This window comes from Pseudophryne corroboree, chromosome 11 (genome assembly GCF_028390025.1).
Source record: "Pseudophryne corroboree isolate aPseCor3 chromosome 11, aPseCor3.hap2, whole genome shotgun sequence".
Taxonomy (NCBI): Eukaryota; Metazoa; Chordata; class Amphibia; order Anura; family Myobatrachidae; genus Pseudophryne; species Pseudophryne corroboree.
In genome coordinates this window covers 833,238-851,243 of record NC_086454.1, presented here as the reverse complement: position 1 = coordinate 851,243, position 18,006 = coordinate 833,238, and the positions used below count along the sequence as shown (strand labels likewise).

Genomic DNA, 18,006 nt, shown 5'->3' with positions numbered 1-18,006 from the left:
CTGGAGGAGGGGCATAGAGGGAGGAGCCAGTGCACACCCAGAGTCAAAGTCTTTCTTAAAGTGCCCATGTCTCCTGCGGAGCCCGTCTATCCCCATGGTCTTTACGGAGTCCCAGCATCCTCTACGGACTACGAGAAAAAGATTTACAGGTAGGTTTAAAACCTTTTTTTTTTTCTTTCCATTTTTTGGATTTTCCCATACTTGACGATCCACGTGGACTACGATTGGAACGGTAACCTGTTCCGAGCGCAGCGAGCCATGCAAAGGGACAAGGTGCACGTATTGGGGTTCCCTATCACTTTACAAAGAAAACGAAACAAAAAAAAAGTCCATACACTTATGTCGACCTTTTCACCTGTCCACCTAGCACATGTCGACCTAATTCCTATGTCGACCTTCAGTGGTCGACCTAATGACTGTCGACCCAACGACCCGTGCCCCATGTTCTTCTGGTCCTCATTTCTCTCTTTTCCCTGTTTTGTTTCAGCTGTAGTCTTGTAAACCGAAGGCTCCATCAGCTCTCCAGCCATGACCCCCTGTGGAAGCGGCCGTGTCGGCAGTACTGGCTGGTGTCGGAGTGAGTGACCAGAACACGCTTATGTTTGTTGTGGTTCCGGGTGATGTATGAAACATGTAACACGGTAACATGTAAAATATGGGCCGGTAATTTGTCGGGGACGCCCCTTCCATTCGCCTTAAAGTGAAGCCACAAATGATCCATGAATAATGTTCTCTTTATTTTTTATTACAGTTTTACACCCATTGGGGGGAATTTGTGCGGCGCGCCCCCTGTTGGCCGTCTCTAGTAGTGGGCGTCTATCAGAGCATTCAGTTGTTGCTGTGATCATTCACCCATTAGCCGTGGCACTCACATTTATTCTCACAGATGCCAGATAAAATTGTGTGAGAAGTCTGTGATATTGGTGCCCACAGTGCCCCAAACTGGACTTTGGGGGTAATTCAGATCGGATCACTGTAGCGGCAGCGGTCGTGGTCTGAATTCCTGTGTGGAGTGCGCATCCCAGGAACCCAGTGACATGCTAAAAGCATCTCAGGGCTGTGACCGCCTCTGCGTGATTGACAGGCAGAGGCGGTTGCGGGGCGGGAGGGGGCGTACCACGGCGTTAGAACCCTGTTGGCGGGGTGGACTAGTCCTGTGCTGGGCGTCCCCCGCATGTCTGAGAAACTGATCGTAGATGTGCTACATTTATCTCCGATCTGAATCAGGCCCTTTAGACGCCCAGTAGAGATCTTATGGCGGGCGTAGCTACTTTGCGCTGCTAATCCCGGTGCTTTCAGCCGTGTTAAATGCCAGGGGGCGCCTGATCACAGCAACAGTGAATTGCTCTGATAGACGCCCATCACTACAGAAGTCCAGCAGGGCGTGCCGCACAATTGAATTCTCCCCGTTGTCTTTCACCGGATTACTTAGGATATTTGGATTAATCGATATGACTACTAGGGATCCAATAAACAGAATTAAATTAACTTTACCTAGTCGTTTAGACATTATGTAAATATATTTCTCTGACGTCCTAGTGGATGCTGGGACTCCGTCAGGACCATGGGGATTAGCGGCTCCGCAGGAGACAGGGCACAAAAATAAAAGCTTTAGGACTAGGTGGTGTGCACTGGCTCCTCCCCCTATGACCCTCCTCCAAGCCTCAGTTAGGTTTTTGTGCCCGTCCGAGCAGGGTGCAATCTAGGTGGCTCTCCTAAAGAGCTGCTTAGAAAAAGTTATTAGGTTTTTTATTTTCAGTGAGTCCTGCTGGCAACAGGCTCACTGCAACGAGGGACTTAGGGGAGAAGAAGTGAACTCGCCTGCGTGCAGGATGGATTGGCTTCTTTGGCTACTGGACACCATTAGCTCCAGAGGGATCGAACACAGGCCCAGCCATGGAGTCCGGTCCCGGAGCCGCGCCGCCGACCCCCTTGCAGATGCCGAAAAGTGAAGAGGTCCAGAAACCGGCGGCAGAAGACTTTTCAGTCTTCATGAGGTAGCGCACAGCACTGCAGCTGTGCGCCATTGTTGTCAGCACACTTCACACCAGCGGTCACTGAGGGTGCAGGGCGCTGGGGGGGGGCGCCCTGGGCAGCAATGATAATACCTTGTTCTGGCTAAAAATACATCACATATAGCCCCTGGGGCTATATGGATGTATTTAACCCCTGCCAGGTCTCACAAACACCGGGAGAAGAGCCCGCCGAAATAGGGGGCGGGGCCTATCTCCTCAGCACACAGCGCCATTTTCCTGCACAGCTCCGCTGCGAGGAAGGCTCCCAGGACTCTCCCCTGCACTGCACTACAGAAACAGGGTAAAAAAACAGAGAGGGGGGGGGGCACTTTTTTGGCGATATTGATATATTAAGCTGCTATAAAGGAAACAACACTTCTGTAGGGTTGTTCCTATATATTTATAGCGCTTGGGTGTGTGCTGGCAAACTCTCCCTCTGTCTCCCCAAAGGGCTAGTGGGGTCCTGTCTTCGATAAGAGCATTCCCTGTGTGTCTGCTGTGTGTCGGTACGTGTGTGTCGACATGTATGAGGACGATGTTGGTGTGGAGGCGGAGCAATTGCCGGTAATGGTGATGTCACCCCCTAGGGTGAATGGCTTTGTTTATGGAATTACGTGATAATGTCAGCACGTTACAAAAATCAGTTGACGACATGAGACGGCCGGCAAACCAGTTAGTACCTGTCCAGGCGTCTCAGACACCGTCAGGGGCTGTAAAACGCCCTTTACCTCAGTCGGTCGACACAGACCCAGACACGGACACCGAATCTAGTGTCGACGGTGAAGAAACAAACGTATTTTCCAGTAGGGCCACACGTTATATGATCACGGCAATGAAGGAGGCTTTGCATATCTCTGATACTGCAAGTACCACAAAAAGGGGTATTATGTGGGGTCTGAAAAAACTACCTGTAGTTTTTCCTGAATCAGAGGAATTGAATGAAGTGTGTGATGAAGCGTGGGTTAACCCCGATAGAAAACTGCTAATTTCAAAGAAGTTATTGGCATTATATCCTTTCCCGCCAGAGGTTAGGGCGCGCTGGGAAACACCTCCTAGGGTGGATAAGGCACTCACACGCTTATCAAAACAAGTGGCGTTACCGTCTCCTGAAACGGCCGCCCTCAAGGATCCAGCTGATAGGAGGCTGGAAACTACCCTGAAAAGTATATACACTCATACTGGTGTTATACTGCGACCAGCCATCGCCTCAGCATGGATGTGCAGTGCTGGGGTGGTTTGGTCGGATTCCCTGACTGAAAATATTGATACCCTGGATAGGGACAGTATTTTATTGACTATAGAGCAATTAAAGGATGCTTTTCTTTATATGCGAGATGCTCAGAGGGATATTTGCACTCTGGCATCGAGAGTAAGTGCGATGTCCATATCTGCCAGAAGAAGTTTATGGACGCGACAGTGGTCAGGTGATGCGGATTCCAAACGGCATATGGAAGTATTGCCGTATAAAGGGGAGGAATTATTTGGGGTCGGTCTATCGGATTTGGTGGCCACGGCAACAGCCGGGAAATCCACCTTTTTACCTCAGGTCCCCTCCCAACAGAAAAAGACACCGTCTTTTCAGCCGCAGTCCTTTCGTTCCTATAAGAACAAGCGGGCAAAAGGACAGTCATATCTGCCCCGAGGCAAAGGAAAGGGTAAGAGAGTGCACCAAGCAGCTCCCTCCCAGGAGCAGAAGCCCTCCCCGGCTTCTGCAAAGCCCTCAGCATGACGTTGGGGCTTTACAAGTGGACTCAGGGGCGGTGGGGGGTCGACTCAAGAATTTCAGCGCACAGTGGGCTCACTCACAGGTGGACCCCTGGATCCTGCAGGTAGTATCTCAGGGTTACAGGTTGGAATTCGAGAAGTCTCCCCCTCGCCGGTTCCTAAAGTCTGCTCTGCCAACGTCTCCCTCAGACAGGGCGACGGTATTGGAAGCCATTCACAAGCTGTATTCTCAGCAGGTGATAGTCAAGGTACCCCTCCTACAACAGGGAAAGGGGTATTACTCCACGCTATTTGTGGTACCGAAGCCGGACGGCTCGGTAAGACCTATTCTAAATCTGAAATCTTTGAACCTGTACATACAAAAATTCAAGTTCAAGATGGAGTCACTCAGAGCAGTGATAGCGAATCTGGAAGAAGGGGACTTTATGGTGCCCCTGGACATCAAGGATGCTTACCTGCATGTCCCAATTTGCCCTTCACATCAAGGGTACCTCAGGTTCGTGGTGCAAAACTGTCATTATCAGTTTCAGACGCTGCCGTTTGGATTGTCCACGGCACCTCGGGTCTTTACCAAGGTAATGGCCGAAATGATGTTTCTTCTGCGAAGAAAAGGCGTATTAATTATCCCTTACTTGGACGATCTCCTGATAAGGGCAAGGTCCAGAGAACAGCTGGAGGACGTAGTAGCACTAACCCAAGTAGTGCTGCAACAGCACGGGTGGATTCTGAATTTTCCAAAATCTCAATTGACCCCGACGACACGTCTGCTGTTCCTGGGAATGATTCTGGACACGGTTCAGAAAAAGGTGTTTCTTCCGGAGGAGAAAGCCAGGGAGTTATCCGAACTTGTCAGGAACCTCCTAAAACCAGGAAAAGTGTCTGTGCATCAATGCACAAGAGTCCTGGGAAAAATGGTGGCTTCTTACGAAGCGATTCCATTCGGCAGATTCCACGCACGAACTTTTCAGTGGGATCTGCTGGACAAATGGTCCGGATTGCATCTGCAGATGCATCAGCGGATAACTTTGTCTCCACGGACAAGGGTGTCTCTTCTGTGGTGGTTGCAGAGTGCTCATCTGTTAGAGGGCCGCAGATTCGGCATACAGGACTGGGTCCTGGTGACCACGGATGCCAGTCTGAGAGGCTGGGGAGCGGTCACACAGGGAAGAAACTTCCAGGGAGTGTGGTCAAGCCTGGAGATGTCTCTTCACATAAATATACTGGAGCTAAGAGCGATTTACAATGCTCTAAGCCTGGCAAAACCCCTGCTTCAGGGTCAGCCGGTGTTGATCCAGTCGGACAACATCACGGCAGTCGCCCACGTAAACAGACAGGGCGGCACAAGAAGCAGGAGGGCAATGGCAGAAGCTGCAAGGATTCTTCGCTGGGTGGAAGATCATGTGATAGCACTGTCAGCAGTGTTCATTCCGGGAGTGGACAACTGGGAAGCGGACTTCCTCAGCAGACACGATCTACACCCGGGAGAGTGGGGACTTCATCCAGAAGTCTTCCACATGATTGTGAACCGTTGGGAAAAACCAAAGGTGGATATGATGGCGTCCCGCCTCAACAAAAAACTGGACAGGTATTGCGCCAGGTCAAGAGACCCTCAGGCAATAGCTGTGGACGCTCTGGTAACACCGTGGGTGTTCTAGTCAGTGTATGTGTTTCCTCCTCTGCCTCTCATACCAAAAGTACTGAGAATTATACGGCAAAGGGGAGTAAGAACGATACTCGTGGCTCCGGATTGGCCAAGAAGAACTTGGTACCCGGAACTTCAGGAGATGCTCACGGAAGATCCGTGGCCTCTACCTCTAAGACGGGACCTGCTTCAGCAGGGACCGTGTCTATTCCAAGACTTACCGCGGCTGCGTTTGACGGCATGGCGGTTGAACGCCGAATTCTAAGGGAAAAAGGCATTCCGGAAGAGGTCATCCCTACCCTGGCAAAAGCCAGGAAGGAGGTGACTGCACAACATTATCACCGCATTTGGAGAAAATATGTTGCGTGGTGTGAGGCCAGGAAGGCCCCGACGGAGGAATTTCAACTGGGTCGATTCCTACATTTCCTGCAAACAGGATTGTCTATGGGCCTCAAATTAGGGTCCATTAAGGTTCAAATTTCGGCCCTGTCGATTTTCTTCCAGAAAGAATTGGCTTCAGTTCCTGAAGTCCAGACTTTTGTAAAAGGAGTACTACATATACAGCCCCCGGTTGTGCCCCCAGTGGCTCCGTGGGATCTTAATGTAGTTTTGGATTTTCTCAAATCCCATTGCTTTGAGCCACTCAAATCGGTGGATTTGAAATATCTTACATGGAAAGTAACCATGCTACTGGCCCTGGCTTCAGCCAGGAGAGTGTCAGAATTGGCGGCTTTATCGTATAAAAGCCCATATCTGATTTTCCATTCGGACAGGGCAGAACTGCGGACGCGTCCTCAGTTTCTGCCTAAGGTGGTTTCAGCGTTTCACCTGAACCAGCCTATTGTGGTGCCTGCGGCTACTAGCGATTTGGAGGATTCCAAGTTGCTGGACGTTGTCAGGGCATTGAAAATATATATTTCAAGGACGGCTGGAGTCAGAAAATCTGACTCGCTGTTTATACTGTGTGCACCCAACAAGCTGGGTGCTCCTGCTTCTAAGCAGACGATTGCTCGTTGGATTTGTAGTACAATTCAACTTGCACATTCTGTGGCAGGCCTGCCACAGCCTAAATCTATCAAGGCCCATTCCACAAGGAAGGTGGGCTCATCTTGGGCGGCTGCCCGAGGGGTCTCGGCATTACAACTCTGCCGAGCAGCTACGTGGTCGGGGGAGAACACGTTTGTAAAATTCTACAAATTTGATACCCTGGCTAAAGAGGACCTGGCGTTCTCTCATTCGGTGCTGCAGAGTCATCCGCACTCTCCCGCCCGTTTGGGAGCTTTGGTATAATCCCCATGGTCCTGACGGAGTCCCAGCATCCACTAGGACGTCAGAGAAAATAAGATTTTACTTACCGATAAATCTATTTCTCGTAGTCCGTAGTGGATGCTGGGCGCCCATCCCAAGTGCGGATTGTCTGCAATACTTGTACATAGTTATTGTTACAAAAAAATTGGGTTGTTATTGTTGTGAGCCGTCTGTTCAGAGGCTCCTACGTTTGTCATACTGTTAACTGGGTTCAGATCACAGGTTGTACAGTGTGATTGGTGTGGCTGGTATGAGTCTTACCCGGGATTCAAAATCCTTCCTTATTGTGTACGCTCGTCCGGGCACAGTATCCTAACTGAGGCTTGGAGGAGGGTCATAGGGGGAGGAGCCAGTGCACACCACCTAGTCCTAAAGCTTTTATTTTTGTGCCCTGTCTCCTGCGGAGCCGCTAATCCCCATGGTCCTGACGGACTCCCAGCATCCACTACGGACTACGAGAAATAGATTTATCGGTAAGTAAAATCTTATTTTAACATTCAATCGTGTTGATTGTTTGAGGGTTTTTATCAGCAGGTGTGTAACATTCAACCACACTGATGTACCTGAGCCAGGGTTTCTTTCTGTGACCTGTTACCTGACGGGAGATTGCTGCACTGATGTACCTGAGCCAGGGTTTCTCTCTATGACCTGTTAGCTGACGGGAGATTGCTGCACTGATGTACCTGAGCCAGGGTTTCTCTCTGTGACCTGTTAGCTGACGGGAGATTGCTGCACTGATGTACCTGGTTTCTCTCTGTGACCTGTTAGCTGACGGGAGATTGCTGCACTGATGTACCTGAGCCAGGGTTTCTTTCTGTGACCTGTTAGCTGACGGGAGATTGCTGCACTGATGTACCTGAGCCAGGGTTTCTCTCTGTGACCTGTTAGCTGACGGGAGATTGCTGCACTGATGTACCTGGTTTCTCTCTGTGACCTGTTAGCTGACGGGAGATTGCTGCACTGATGTACCTGAGCCAGGGTTTCTCTCTATGACCTGTTAGCTGACGGGAGATTGCTGCACTGATGTACCTGAGCCAGGGTTTCTTTCTGTGACCTGTTACCTGACGGGAGATTGCTGCACTGATGTACCTGAGCCAGGGTTTCTCTCTATGACCTGTTAGCTGACGGGAGATTGCTGCACTGATGTACCTGGTTTCTCTCTGTGACCTGTTAGCTGACGGGAGATTGCTGCACTGATGTACCTGAGCCAGGGTTTCTCTCTATGACCTGTTAGCTGACGGTAGATTGCTGCACTGATGTACCTGAGCCAGGGTTTCTTTCTGTGACCTGTTACCTGACGGGAGATTGCTGCACTGATGTACCTGAGCCAGGGTTTCTTTCTGTGACCTGTTACCTGACGGGAGATTGCTGCACTGATGTACCTGAGCCAGGGTTTCTTTCTGTGACCTGTTAGCTGACGGGAGATTGCTGCACTGATGTACCTGAGCCAGGGTTTCTCTCTGTGACCTGTTAGCTGACGGGAGATTGCTGCACTGATGTACCTGAGCCAGGGTTTCTCTCTATGACCTGTTAGCTGACGGGAGATTGCTGCACTGATGTACCGGAGCCAGGGTTTCTCTCTGTGACCTGTTAGCTGACGGGAGATTGCTGCACTGATGTACCTGGTTTCTCTCTGTGACCTGTTAGCTGACGGGAGATTGCTGCACTGATGTACCTGAGCCAGGGTTTCTTTCTGTGACCTGTTACCTGACGGGAGATTGCTGCACTGATGTACCTGAGCCAGGGTTTCTCTCTGTGACCTGTTAGCTGACGGGAGATTGCTGCACTGATGTACCTGAGCCAGGGTTTCTCTCTATGACCTGTTAGCTGACGGGAGATTGCTGCACTGATGTACCTGAGCCAGGGTTTCTCTCTGTGACCTGTTACCTGACGGGAGATTGCTGCACTGATGTACCTGAGCCAGGGTTTCTCTCTGTGACCTGTTAGCTGACGGGAGATTGCTGCACTGATGTACCTGAGCCAGGGTTTCTCTCTATGACCTGTTAGCTGACGGGAGATTGCTGCACTGATGTACCTGAGCCAGGGTTTCTCTCTGTGACCTGTTAGCTGACGGGAGATTGCTGCACTGATGTACCTGGTTTCTCTCTGTGACCTGTTAGCTGACGGGAGATTGCTGCACTGATGTACCTGAGCCAGGGTTTCTTTCTGTGACCTGTTAGCTGACGAGAGATTGCTGCACTGATGTACCTGAGCCAGGGTTTCTTTCTGTGACCTGTTAGCTGACGAGAGATTGCTGCACTGATGTACCTGGTTTCTCTCTGTGACCTGTTAGCTGACGGGAGATTGCTGCACTGATGTACCTGAGCCAGGGTTTCTCTCTATGACCTGTTAGCTGACGGGAGATTGCTGCACTGATGTACCTGAGCCAGGGTTTCTCTCTGTGACCTGTTAGCTGACGGGAGATTGCTGCACTGATGTACCTGGTTTCTCTCTGTGACCTGTTAGCTGACGGGAGATTGCTGCACTGATGTACCTGAGCCAGGGTTTCTTTCTGTGACCTGTTAGCTGACGAGAGATTGCTGCACTGATGTACCTGAGCCAGGGTTTCTTTCTGTGACCTGTTAGCTGACGGGAGATTGCTGCACTGATGTACCTGGTTTCTCTCTGTGACCTGTTAGCTGACGGGAGATTGCTGCACTGATGTACCTGAGCCAGGGTTTCTTTCTGTGACCTGTTAGCTGACGGGAGATTGCTGCACTGATGTACCTGAGCCAGGGTTTCTTTCTGTGACCTGTTAGCTGACGAGAGATTGCTGCACTGATGTACCTGAGCCAGGGTTTCTCTCTGTGACCTGTTAGCTGACGGGAGATTGCTGCACTGATGTACCTGAGCCAGGGTTTCTCCGTGACCTGTTAGCTGCCAGGTTTTCTCAGTGACGTGTTACCTGACGGGAGATTGCTGCACTGATGTAACTGAGCCAGGGTTTCTCTCTGTGACCTGTTAGCTGATGGGAGATTGCTGCACTGATGTAACTGCGCCAGGGTTTCTCTCTGTGACCTGTTAGCTGATTGGAGACTGCTGCACTGATGTACCTGAGCCAGGGTTTCTCTGTGACCTGTTAGCTGACGGGAGGTTGCTGCACTGATGTACCTGAGCCAGGGTTTCTCTCTGTGACCTGTTAGCTGACGGGAGATTGCTGCACTGATGTACCTGAGCCAGGGTTTCTTTCTGTGACCTGTTAGCTGACGGGAGATTGCTGCACTGATGTACCAGAGCCAGGGTTTCTTTCTGTGACCTGTTAGCTGACGGGAGATTGCTGCACTGATGTTCCTGAGCCAGGGTTTCTCTCTATGACCTGTTAGCTGATGGGAGATTGCTGCACTGATGTACCTGAGCCAGGGTTTCTCTCTGTGACCTGTTAGCTGACGGGAGATTGCTGCACTGATGTACCTGAGCCAGGGTTTCTCTCTATGACCTGTTAGCTGACGGGAGATTGCTGCACTGATGTACCTGAGCCAGGGTTTCTCTCTGTGACCTGTTAGCTGACGGGAGATTGCTGCACTGATGTACCTGAGCCAGGGTTTCTTTCTGTGACCTGTTAGCTGACGGGAGATTGCTGCACTGATGTACCTGAGCCAGGGTTTCTCTCTGTGACCTGTTAGCTGACGGGAGATTGCTGCACTGATGTACCTGAGCCAGGGTTTCTCCGTGACCTGTTAGCTGCCAGGTTTTCTCAGTGACGTGTTACCTGACGGGAGATTGCTGCACTGATGTAACTGAGCCAGGGTTTCTCTCTGTGACCTGTTAGCTGATGGGAGATTGCTGCACTGATGTAACTGAGCCAGGGTTTCTCTCTGTGACCTGTTAGCTGATTGGAGATTGCTGCACTGATGTAACTGAGCCAGGGTTTCTCTCTGTGACCTGTTGGCTGACGGGAGATTGCTGCACTGATGTACCTGAGCCAGGGTTTCTCTCTGTGACCTGTTGGCTGACGGGAGATTGCTGCACTGATGTACCTGAGCCAGGGTTTCTCTCTGTGACCTGTTGGCTAACGGGAGATTGCTGCGCTGATGTACCTGAGCCAGGGTTTCTCTCTGTGACCTGTTGGCTGATGGGAGATTGCTGCACTGATGTACCTGAGCCAGGGTTTCTCTGTGACCTGTTAGCTGACGGGAGATTGCTGCACTGATGTACCTGAGCCAGGGTTTCTCTCTGTGACCTGTTAGCTGACTGGAGATTGCTGCACTGATGTACCTGAGCCAGGGTTTCGGGTTTCTCTTTGTGAACTGTTAGCTGACGGGAGATTGCTGCACTGATGTACCTGAGCCAGGGTTTCTCTCTGTGACCTGTTAGCTGACGGGAGATTGCTGGAGTTTGGCTTTGCCAGTTAGAGGAAACTGGTTATGTATAAAGAAGTGTTTTAGATTCCCCCCAACCCACCATGAGGGCTGGTTCTGAGTCACCGGCACCGTGGATGTATTTGCGGGCAGCCATGGAAAACTGATTTACTTCCTTATGCTAATTTGAGATTCCACAGGGTTAATGTTGGGGGATGGTGTGTCAGTATTCGAATATGCATTACACCAGCTCCTTACCACCGGAATCAGGGAGGGCTGTTACGTTGCCCATTTACTACCCCGTAACGCCTCCTTACACAGAGAGACACATCTGACCAATGCTTTACGTAATCACCAGCATTCATTATATTGACCTTAGCTATGCTATATATAGGGACCATTGTGCTTGACGTGCTCCTACGTTGAGACAGACCATAAAATGTTACCATTCAATGCTGAAAAATTAAAATGACCAATGTTGTGCCTAAAGTGACAAGAAGGCGCAGAAGAGCCGCAGCTGGAAGGCGACATTCATGGAGTACTACCTGGATATGGGGCGGTATATACATCACTATGCCAAGCTGAAGGTGGCCTGGGATGCCCTGAAGGAGTATCTGGGTGAACACTGCCCGAGGATGATCAGCTCCCTCAAAGGTATTGTTACCAGCTCTGTGCCCCTAAGTATGACCATAATCCGTGTTCCTCTGGCCTCCAGCAGCATCACGTTATTCTATGAGTTACTGTGATGTTAGTGTAACACGAGTAATGTATTGTGTACGTCCCCCAGAGCTCCCCTATAAATAGGCTACAATACCATTCATTCACATGTAGAAATCACCGGTCTTAGCAGAACTTACACATGTCCATGATCTTATTTACATTTGCAGATTGTTATGTATTATCAGCTATTTCAGGGCTTTCAGTGGATCAGTGCAAATGCCGATGGGGAGTCTGCGGTGTTTTGGAAATGATCTCCCTCCAATGAACCTCATTTTCAAAGTATTTTCCATTATTATAATTCCCTGAAACTGTTCCGTATATATATTTGTAAGTGTTAAGGGCCCCATACACTAGGGCGATAATGCCCAATTTCATCCGATATTTCGTGCATTCGGCCCGATATATCGGATGAAATCGGGCATTTTGGAGGGGTTTCCGATCCGATGCGCGTACCCGTGAGCATCTGATCCTCCAATTTGAATGTGCTGCACATTCAGTCACGTCCGACCCCGCAGGCATGGCCCAGGAGCGCCCAAGATACATCGTATGCAAAAGGACAGCATACAATGTTTCTTTTTCATCCACTAGGGGTCACTGGAGTACTCTTGGGATATGGACAGGGCATTGGCAGGATAGGCACTATTTAAATTAGTAACTCTCCTCCCTCCTTCACACTCCCATAGTACCTCAGTGTTTTTTCTGTGATCACCAGGATAGAAGCACAAGTGGAGTTTCTCCACACATTTTCTATTTTTCTCTAACGTCCTAGTGGATGCTGGGGACTCCGTAAGGACCATGGGGATAGACGGGCTCCGCAGGAGACATGGGCACTTTTTAAGAAAGAATTTAGGTTCTGGTGTGCTCGGGTTCCTCCCTCTATGCCCCTCCTCCAGACCTCAGTTTGATACTGTGCCCAGAGCGAGCTAGGTGCTTTTCAGTAAGCTCTCCTGAGCTTGCTGTAAGAAAGTATTTTGTTAGGTTTTTTATTTTCAGGGAGATCTGCTGGCAACAGGCTCCCTGCATCGAGGGACTGAGGGGAGAGAAGCAGACCTACTCTCTGAAGCTAGGTCCTGCTTCTTAGGCTACTGGACACCATTAGCTCCAGAGGGATCGTACGCAGGATCTCACCCTCGCCGTCCGATCCCAGAGCCGCGCCGCCGTCCCCCTCGCAGAGCCGGAAGACAGAATCCGGGTGAATATGAGAAGCAAGAAGACTTCGAAATCGGCGGCAGAAGACTCCGTTCTTCACTGAGGTAACGCACAGCACTGCAGCTGTGCGCCATTGATCCCACACACACCTCACATACTCCGGTCACTGTAAGGGTGCAGGGCGCAGGGGGGGGGGCGCCCTGGGCAGCATTTGGACCTCCTCTTGGCAAAAGTAAACATATATACAGTTGGGCACTGTATGTATGTATGAGCCCCCGCCAAGAAAATGTATATTTAAGCGGGACAGAAGCCCGCCGTCGAGGGGGCGGGGCTTCTTCCTCAGCACTCACCAGCGCCATGTTTTTTCTCCACAGCACCGCTGAGAGGAAGCTCCCCGGTCTCTCCCCTGCTTATACCACGGTAGAAGAAGGTTTTAAAGAAGAGGGGGGGCACATAATTCGGCGCAGATAATAACAGCGCTACTGGGTAAACATTAAATTGCTGTGTTTTTCCTGGGTTTATATAGCGCTGGGGTGTGTGCTGGCATACTCTCTCTCTCCAAAGGGCCTTATGGGGGAATTATCTTCAGATGAGCATTCCCTGAGTGTGTGGTGTGTCGGTACGTGTGTGTCGACATGTCTGAGGTAAAAGGCTCTCCTAAGGAGGTGATGGAGCAAATGTGTGTGTGTGTGGTGTCTCCGTCGACAACGCCGACACCTGATTGGATATGTGAAATTAAGTGCTGAGGTAAATTTATTGCACAAAAGATTAGAGAACAGACAGGGAATCTACCCATGTCTGTCCCTATGTCGCAGAGACCTTCAGAGTCTCTCAATGCTCACTATCATACCCTCCAAGATTTTACACAGAAAAATCGGTACAAATTCGAAAAAGGGGCGTGGCCGCGGGTAAAGGGGGCGTGGCCACGCCCCTTTTCCTATACTTTTCAATGGAAGTTTGGAGAGCCAAAAATCGGTACAGACCATGAAAAAAAGGTACTGTACCTATTAAAAAGGTACAGTTGGAGGGTATGCACTATCCAAAATAATAAACACTGATATCGACACGGAGTCTGACTCCAGTGTCGACTGCGATAATGCAAAGTTACAGCCAAACTGGCAGGAAAGTATTCAATATATGATTATTGTAATAAAAGATGATTTGCATATCACTGATGACTCATCTGTCCCTGACACGAGGGTACACATGTTTAACGGGAAGAAAGCTGAGGTAAATTTCCCTCCTCTCATGATGAAAAAGAGCGGGAATCTCCAGACAAGAGACTGCAGCTTCCCACAAGGAATTCTCAGGGAGTATCCTTTCCCTACTAGGGCCAGGATAGGATGGGAATCTTCCCCTAGGGTGGAAAAAGCTTGTCACGTTTACCCAAAAGGTATCCTCAGGGATCCTGCAGATAGCATGCAGTAAAAGTACTTTGAAGTCCATTTACACACATGCTGGTACACTACTCAGACCGGCGATTGTGTCGGCATGGGGTTATAGCGCTGTAGCAGCGTGGACATGGAGACCCTAGTATGTATATGTGTATATGTGTGTGTATATATATATATCTATCTATCCTATCTATCCTATCTATCCTATCTATCCTATCTATCCTATCTATCCTATCTATCCTATCTATCCTATCTATCCTATCTATCCTATCTATCCTATCTATCCTATCTATCCTATCTATCCTATCTATCCTATCTATCCTATCTATCCTATCTATCCTATCTATCCTATCTATCCTATCTATCCTATCTATCCTATCTATCCTATCTATCCTATCTATCCTATCTATCCTATCTATCCTATCTATCCTATCTATCCTATCTATCCTATCTATCCTATCTATCCTATCTATCCTATCTATCCTATCTATCCTATCTATCCTATCTATCCATCATGCCCAAAGAGACATTAGTCTACTGGGTTCTAGAGTCAACGCTATGTCGTTTTCTGCTAGACGTGTCCTGTGGAACATGCACAGGTGATGCCGACTAAAGAGGCATATGCAAGGTTTACCTTACAAGGGTGAGGAATTGTGTGGAGAAGGGCTCTCGGACCTGGTCTCCACAGCTATAGCTGGTAATTCTGATCTTTTGCCTTATATTCCAGCACAGCCTAGGAAAGCACGACATTTTCAAATGCAGTCCTTTCGATCACAAAGCAAGAAAGTCCGAGGTGCGTCCTTTCTTGCCAGAGGCAGGGGCAGAGGAAAGAAGCTGCACAACACAGCTAGTTCCCAGGAACAGAAGTCCTCCCCGGCCTCTACAAAATCCACCGCAGGACGCTGGGGCTCCACAGGCCGAACTAGGCCTGGTGGGGGCACGTCTTCGAAATTTCAGCCACAAGTGGGTTCACTTCCAGGTTGATCCCTGGGCAATAAAAATTGTGCCTCAGGGATACAAGCTGGAAGTCGAAGAGATGCCCCCTCACCGATACCTCAAATCGGCCCGACCAGCTTCCCCCCACGAGAGGGAAATAGTGTTAACTGCAATTCACAAATTGTATCTTCAACAGGTGGTGGTCAAGGTTCCCCTCCTTTTAACAGGGAAGGGGTTATTATTCGACCATGTTTGTAGTCCCGAAACCGGACGGTTCGGTCAGACCCATATTGAATTTAAAATCCCTGAACATATACTTGAAAAGGTTCAAGTTCAAGATGGAATCGCTGAGAGCGGTCATCGCAAGCCTGGAAGGGGGGGATTTTATGGTGTCTCTGGACATAAAGGATGCATACCTTCATGTCCCCATTTATCCACCTCACCAGGAGTACCTCAGATTTGTGGTACAGGATTGTCATTACCAATTTCAGACGTTGCCGTTTGGCCTCTCCACGGCACCGAGAATATTTACCAAGGTGATGGTGGAAATGATGGTACTCCTGAGGAAGCAAGGGGTCACAATTATCCCATACTTGGACGATCTCCTCATAAAGGCGAGATCAAGAGAGCAGTTGCTGATCAGCGTAGCACTTTCTCTGGAAGTGTTACGGCAACACAGCTGGATTTTCAATATTCCAAAGCCGCAGTTGGTTCCTACGACTAGTCTGCCTTTCCTGGGCATGATTCTAGACACATGACACTGGTCAGGAACCTATTAAAACCAAAACAGGTGTCAGTGCATCACTGCACTCGTGTCCTGGGAAAGATGGTGGCATCATAGAGGCCATTCCCTTCGGCAGGTTCCGTGCGAGGACCTTTCAATGGGACGTACTGGACAAGTGGTCCGGATCACATCTTCAGATGCATCGGTTAATCACCCTATCCCCCAGGGCCAGGGTGTCTCTTCTGTGGTGGCTGCAGAGCGCTCACCTTCTAGAGGGCCGCAGATTCGGCATTCAGGACTGGGTCCTGGTGACCACGGATGCAAGCCTCCGAGGGTGGGGAGCAGTCACACAGGGAAGAGATTTCCAAGGTCTGTGGTCAAGTAAAGAGACTTGCCTTCACATCAACATCCTGGAACTAAGGGCCGTATACAACGCCCTGCGTCAAGCGGAGACCTTGCTTCGCGACCAACTGGTTCTGATTCAGTCAGACAACATCACCGCAGTGGCTTATGTAAACCGACAAGGTGGCACAAGGAGCAGAGTGGCGATGGCTGAAGCCACCAGAATTCTTCGCTGGGCGGAGAATCACGTAAGCGCACGGTCAGCAGTGTTCATCCCGGGAGTGGACAACTGGGAAGCAGACTTCCTCAGCAGACACGACCTCCACCCGGGAGAGTGGGGATTTCATCAGGAAGTCTTCGCACAGATTACAAGTCGGTGGGGACTGCCACAGATGGACATGATGGCATCCCGCTTCAACAAAAAGCTACAGAGGTATTGCGCCAGGTCAAGAGACCCTCAGGCGATAGCTGTAGACGCCCTGGTGACACAGTGGGTGTTCCAGTCGGTCTATGTATTCCCTACTCTTCTTCTCATACCCAAGGTGCTGAGGATAATAAGAAAAAGAGGAGTGAGAACAATATTCATTGTTCCAGATTGGCCACGAAGGACTTGGTATCCAGATCTGCAAGAAATGCTCACAGAGGACCCGTGGCCTCTTCCTCTAAGACAGGACTTGTTGCAACAGCGGCCCTGTCTGTTCCAAGACTTGCTGCGGCTGCGTTTGACAGCATGGCGGTTGAACGCCGGATCCTAGCAGAGAAAGGCATTCCGGATGGGGTCATTCCTAAGCTGATAAAGGCTAGGAAGGACGTAACAGCTCAACATTATCACCGTATATGGCGAAAATATGTTGCTTGGTGTGAGGCCAGGAATGCCCCTACGGAGGAATTCCAGCTGGACCGTTCCTTCACTTCCTGCAGTCAGGAGGGAATTTGGGCCTAAAATTGGGTTCCATTAAGGTCCAGATTTCAGCCCTATCCATTTTCTTTCAAAAGGAGTGGACTTCTCTACCTGAAGTTCAGACGGTTGTAAAGGGAGTGCTGCATATTCAGCCCTCTTTTGTGCCTCCAGTGGCACCTTGGGATCTTAACGTGGTGTTGAGTTTCCTGAAATCCCACTGGTTTGGACCACTCAAAACGGTGGAGTTGAAATAACTCACGTGGAAGGTGGTCATGCTATTAGCCTTGGCTTCGGCTAGGCGTGTGTCAGAGTTGGCGGCTTTGTCACATAAAAGCCCCTATCTGGTTTTCCATGCGGATATAGCAGAATTGCGGACCCGTCCATAATTTCTGCCAAAAGTGGTTTCATCCTTTCATATAAACCAAACTATGGTGGTGCCTGTGGCTACTACTGACTTGGAGGATTCCGAGTTGCTTGATGTGGTCAGGGCTTTGAAGGTTTATGTAGCCAGGACGGCTAGGGTCAGGGAAACGGAGTCTTTGTTTCTCCTGTATGCTTCCAACAAGCTTGGTGCTCCTGCTTCAAAGCAAACTATTGCTCGCTGGATCTGTAACACGATTCAGCAGGCTCATTCTGCGGCTGGATTGCCGCTGCCAAAATCGGTTAAGGCCCATTCCACTAGGAAGGTGGGCTCTTCTTGGGCGGCTGCCGAGGGGTCTCAGCATTACAGCTTTGCCGAGCGGCTACTTGGTCAGGTTCAAACAGGTAGCATCCACTAGGACGTTAGAGAAAATAAGATTTTACTTACCGGTAAATCTATTTCTCGTAGTCCGTAGTGGATGCTGGGCGCCC

At 49.8% G+C, this 18,006-nt stretch overlaps 1 protein-coding gene across 1 annotated transcript in view; it reads left to right on the top strand.

Moving 5' to 3' along the window:
* The window catches only part of FBXO3 (F-box protein 3), a 175,664-nt gene that overhangs the window by 26,680 nt on the left and 130,978 nt on the right, over positions 1–18,006 (top strand). The window contains exons 2-3 of the mRNA XM_063946256.1: positions 488–577; positions 11,479–11,642. Coding sequence (XP_063802326.1) covers positions 488–577; positions 11,479–11,642 — 254 coding nt within the window. The remainder of the gene's footprint in view (positions 1–487; positions 578–11,478; positions 11,643–18,006) is intronic.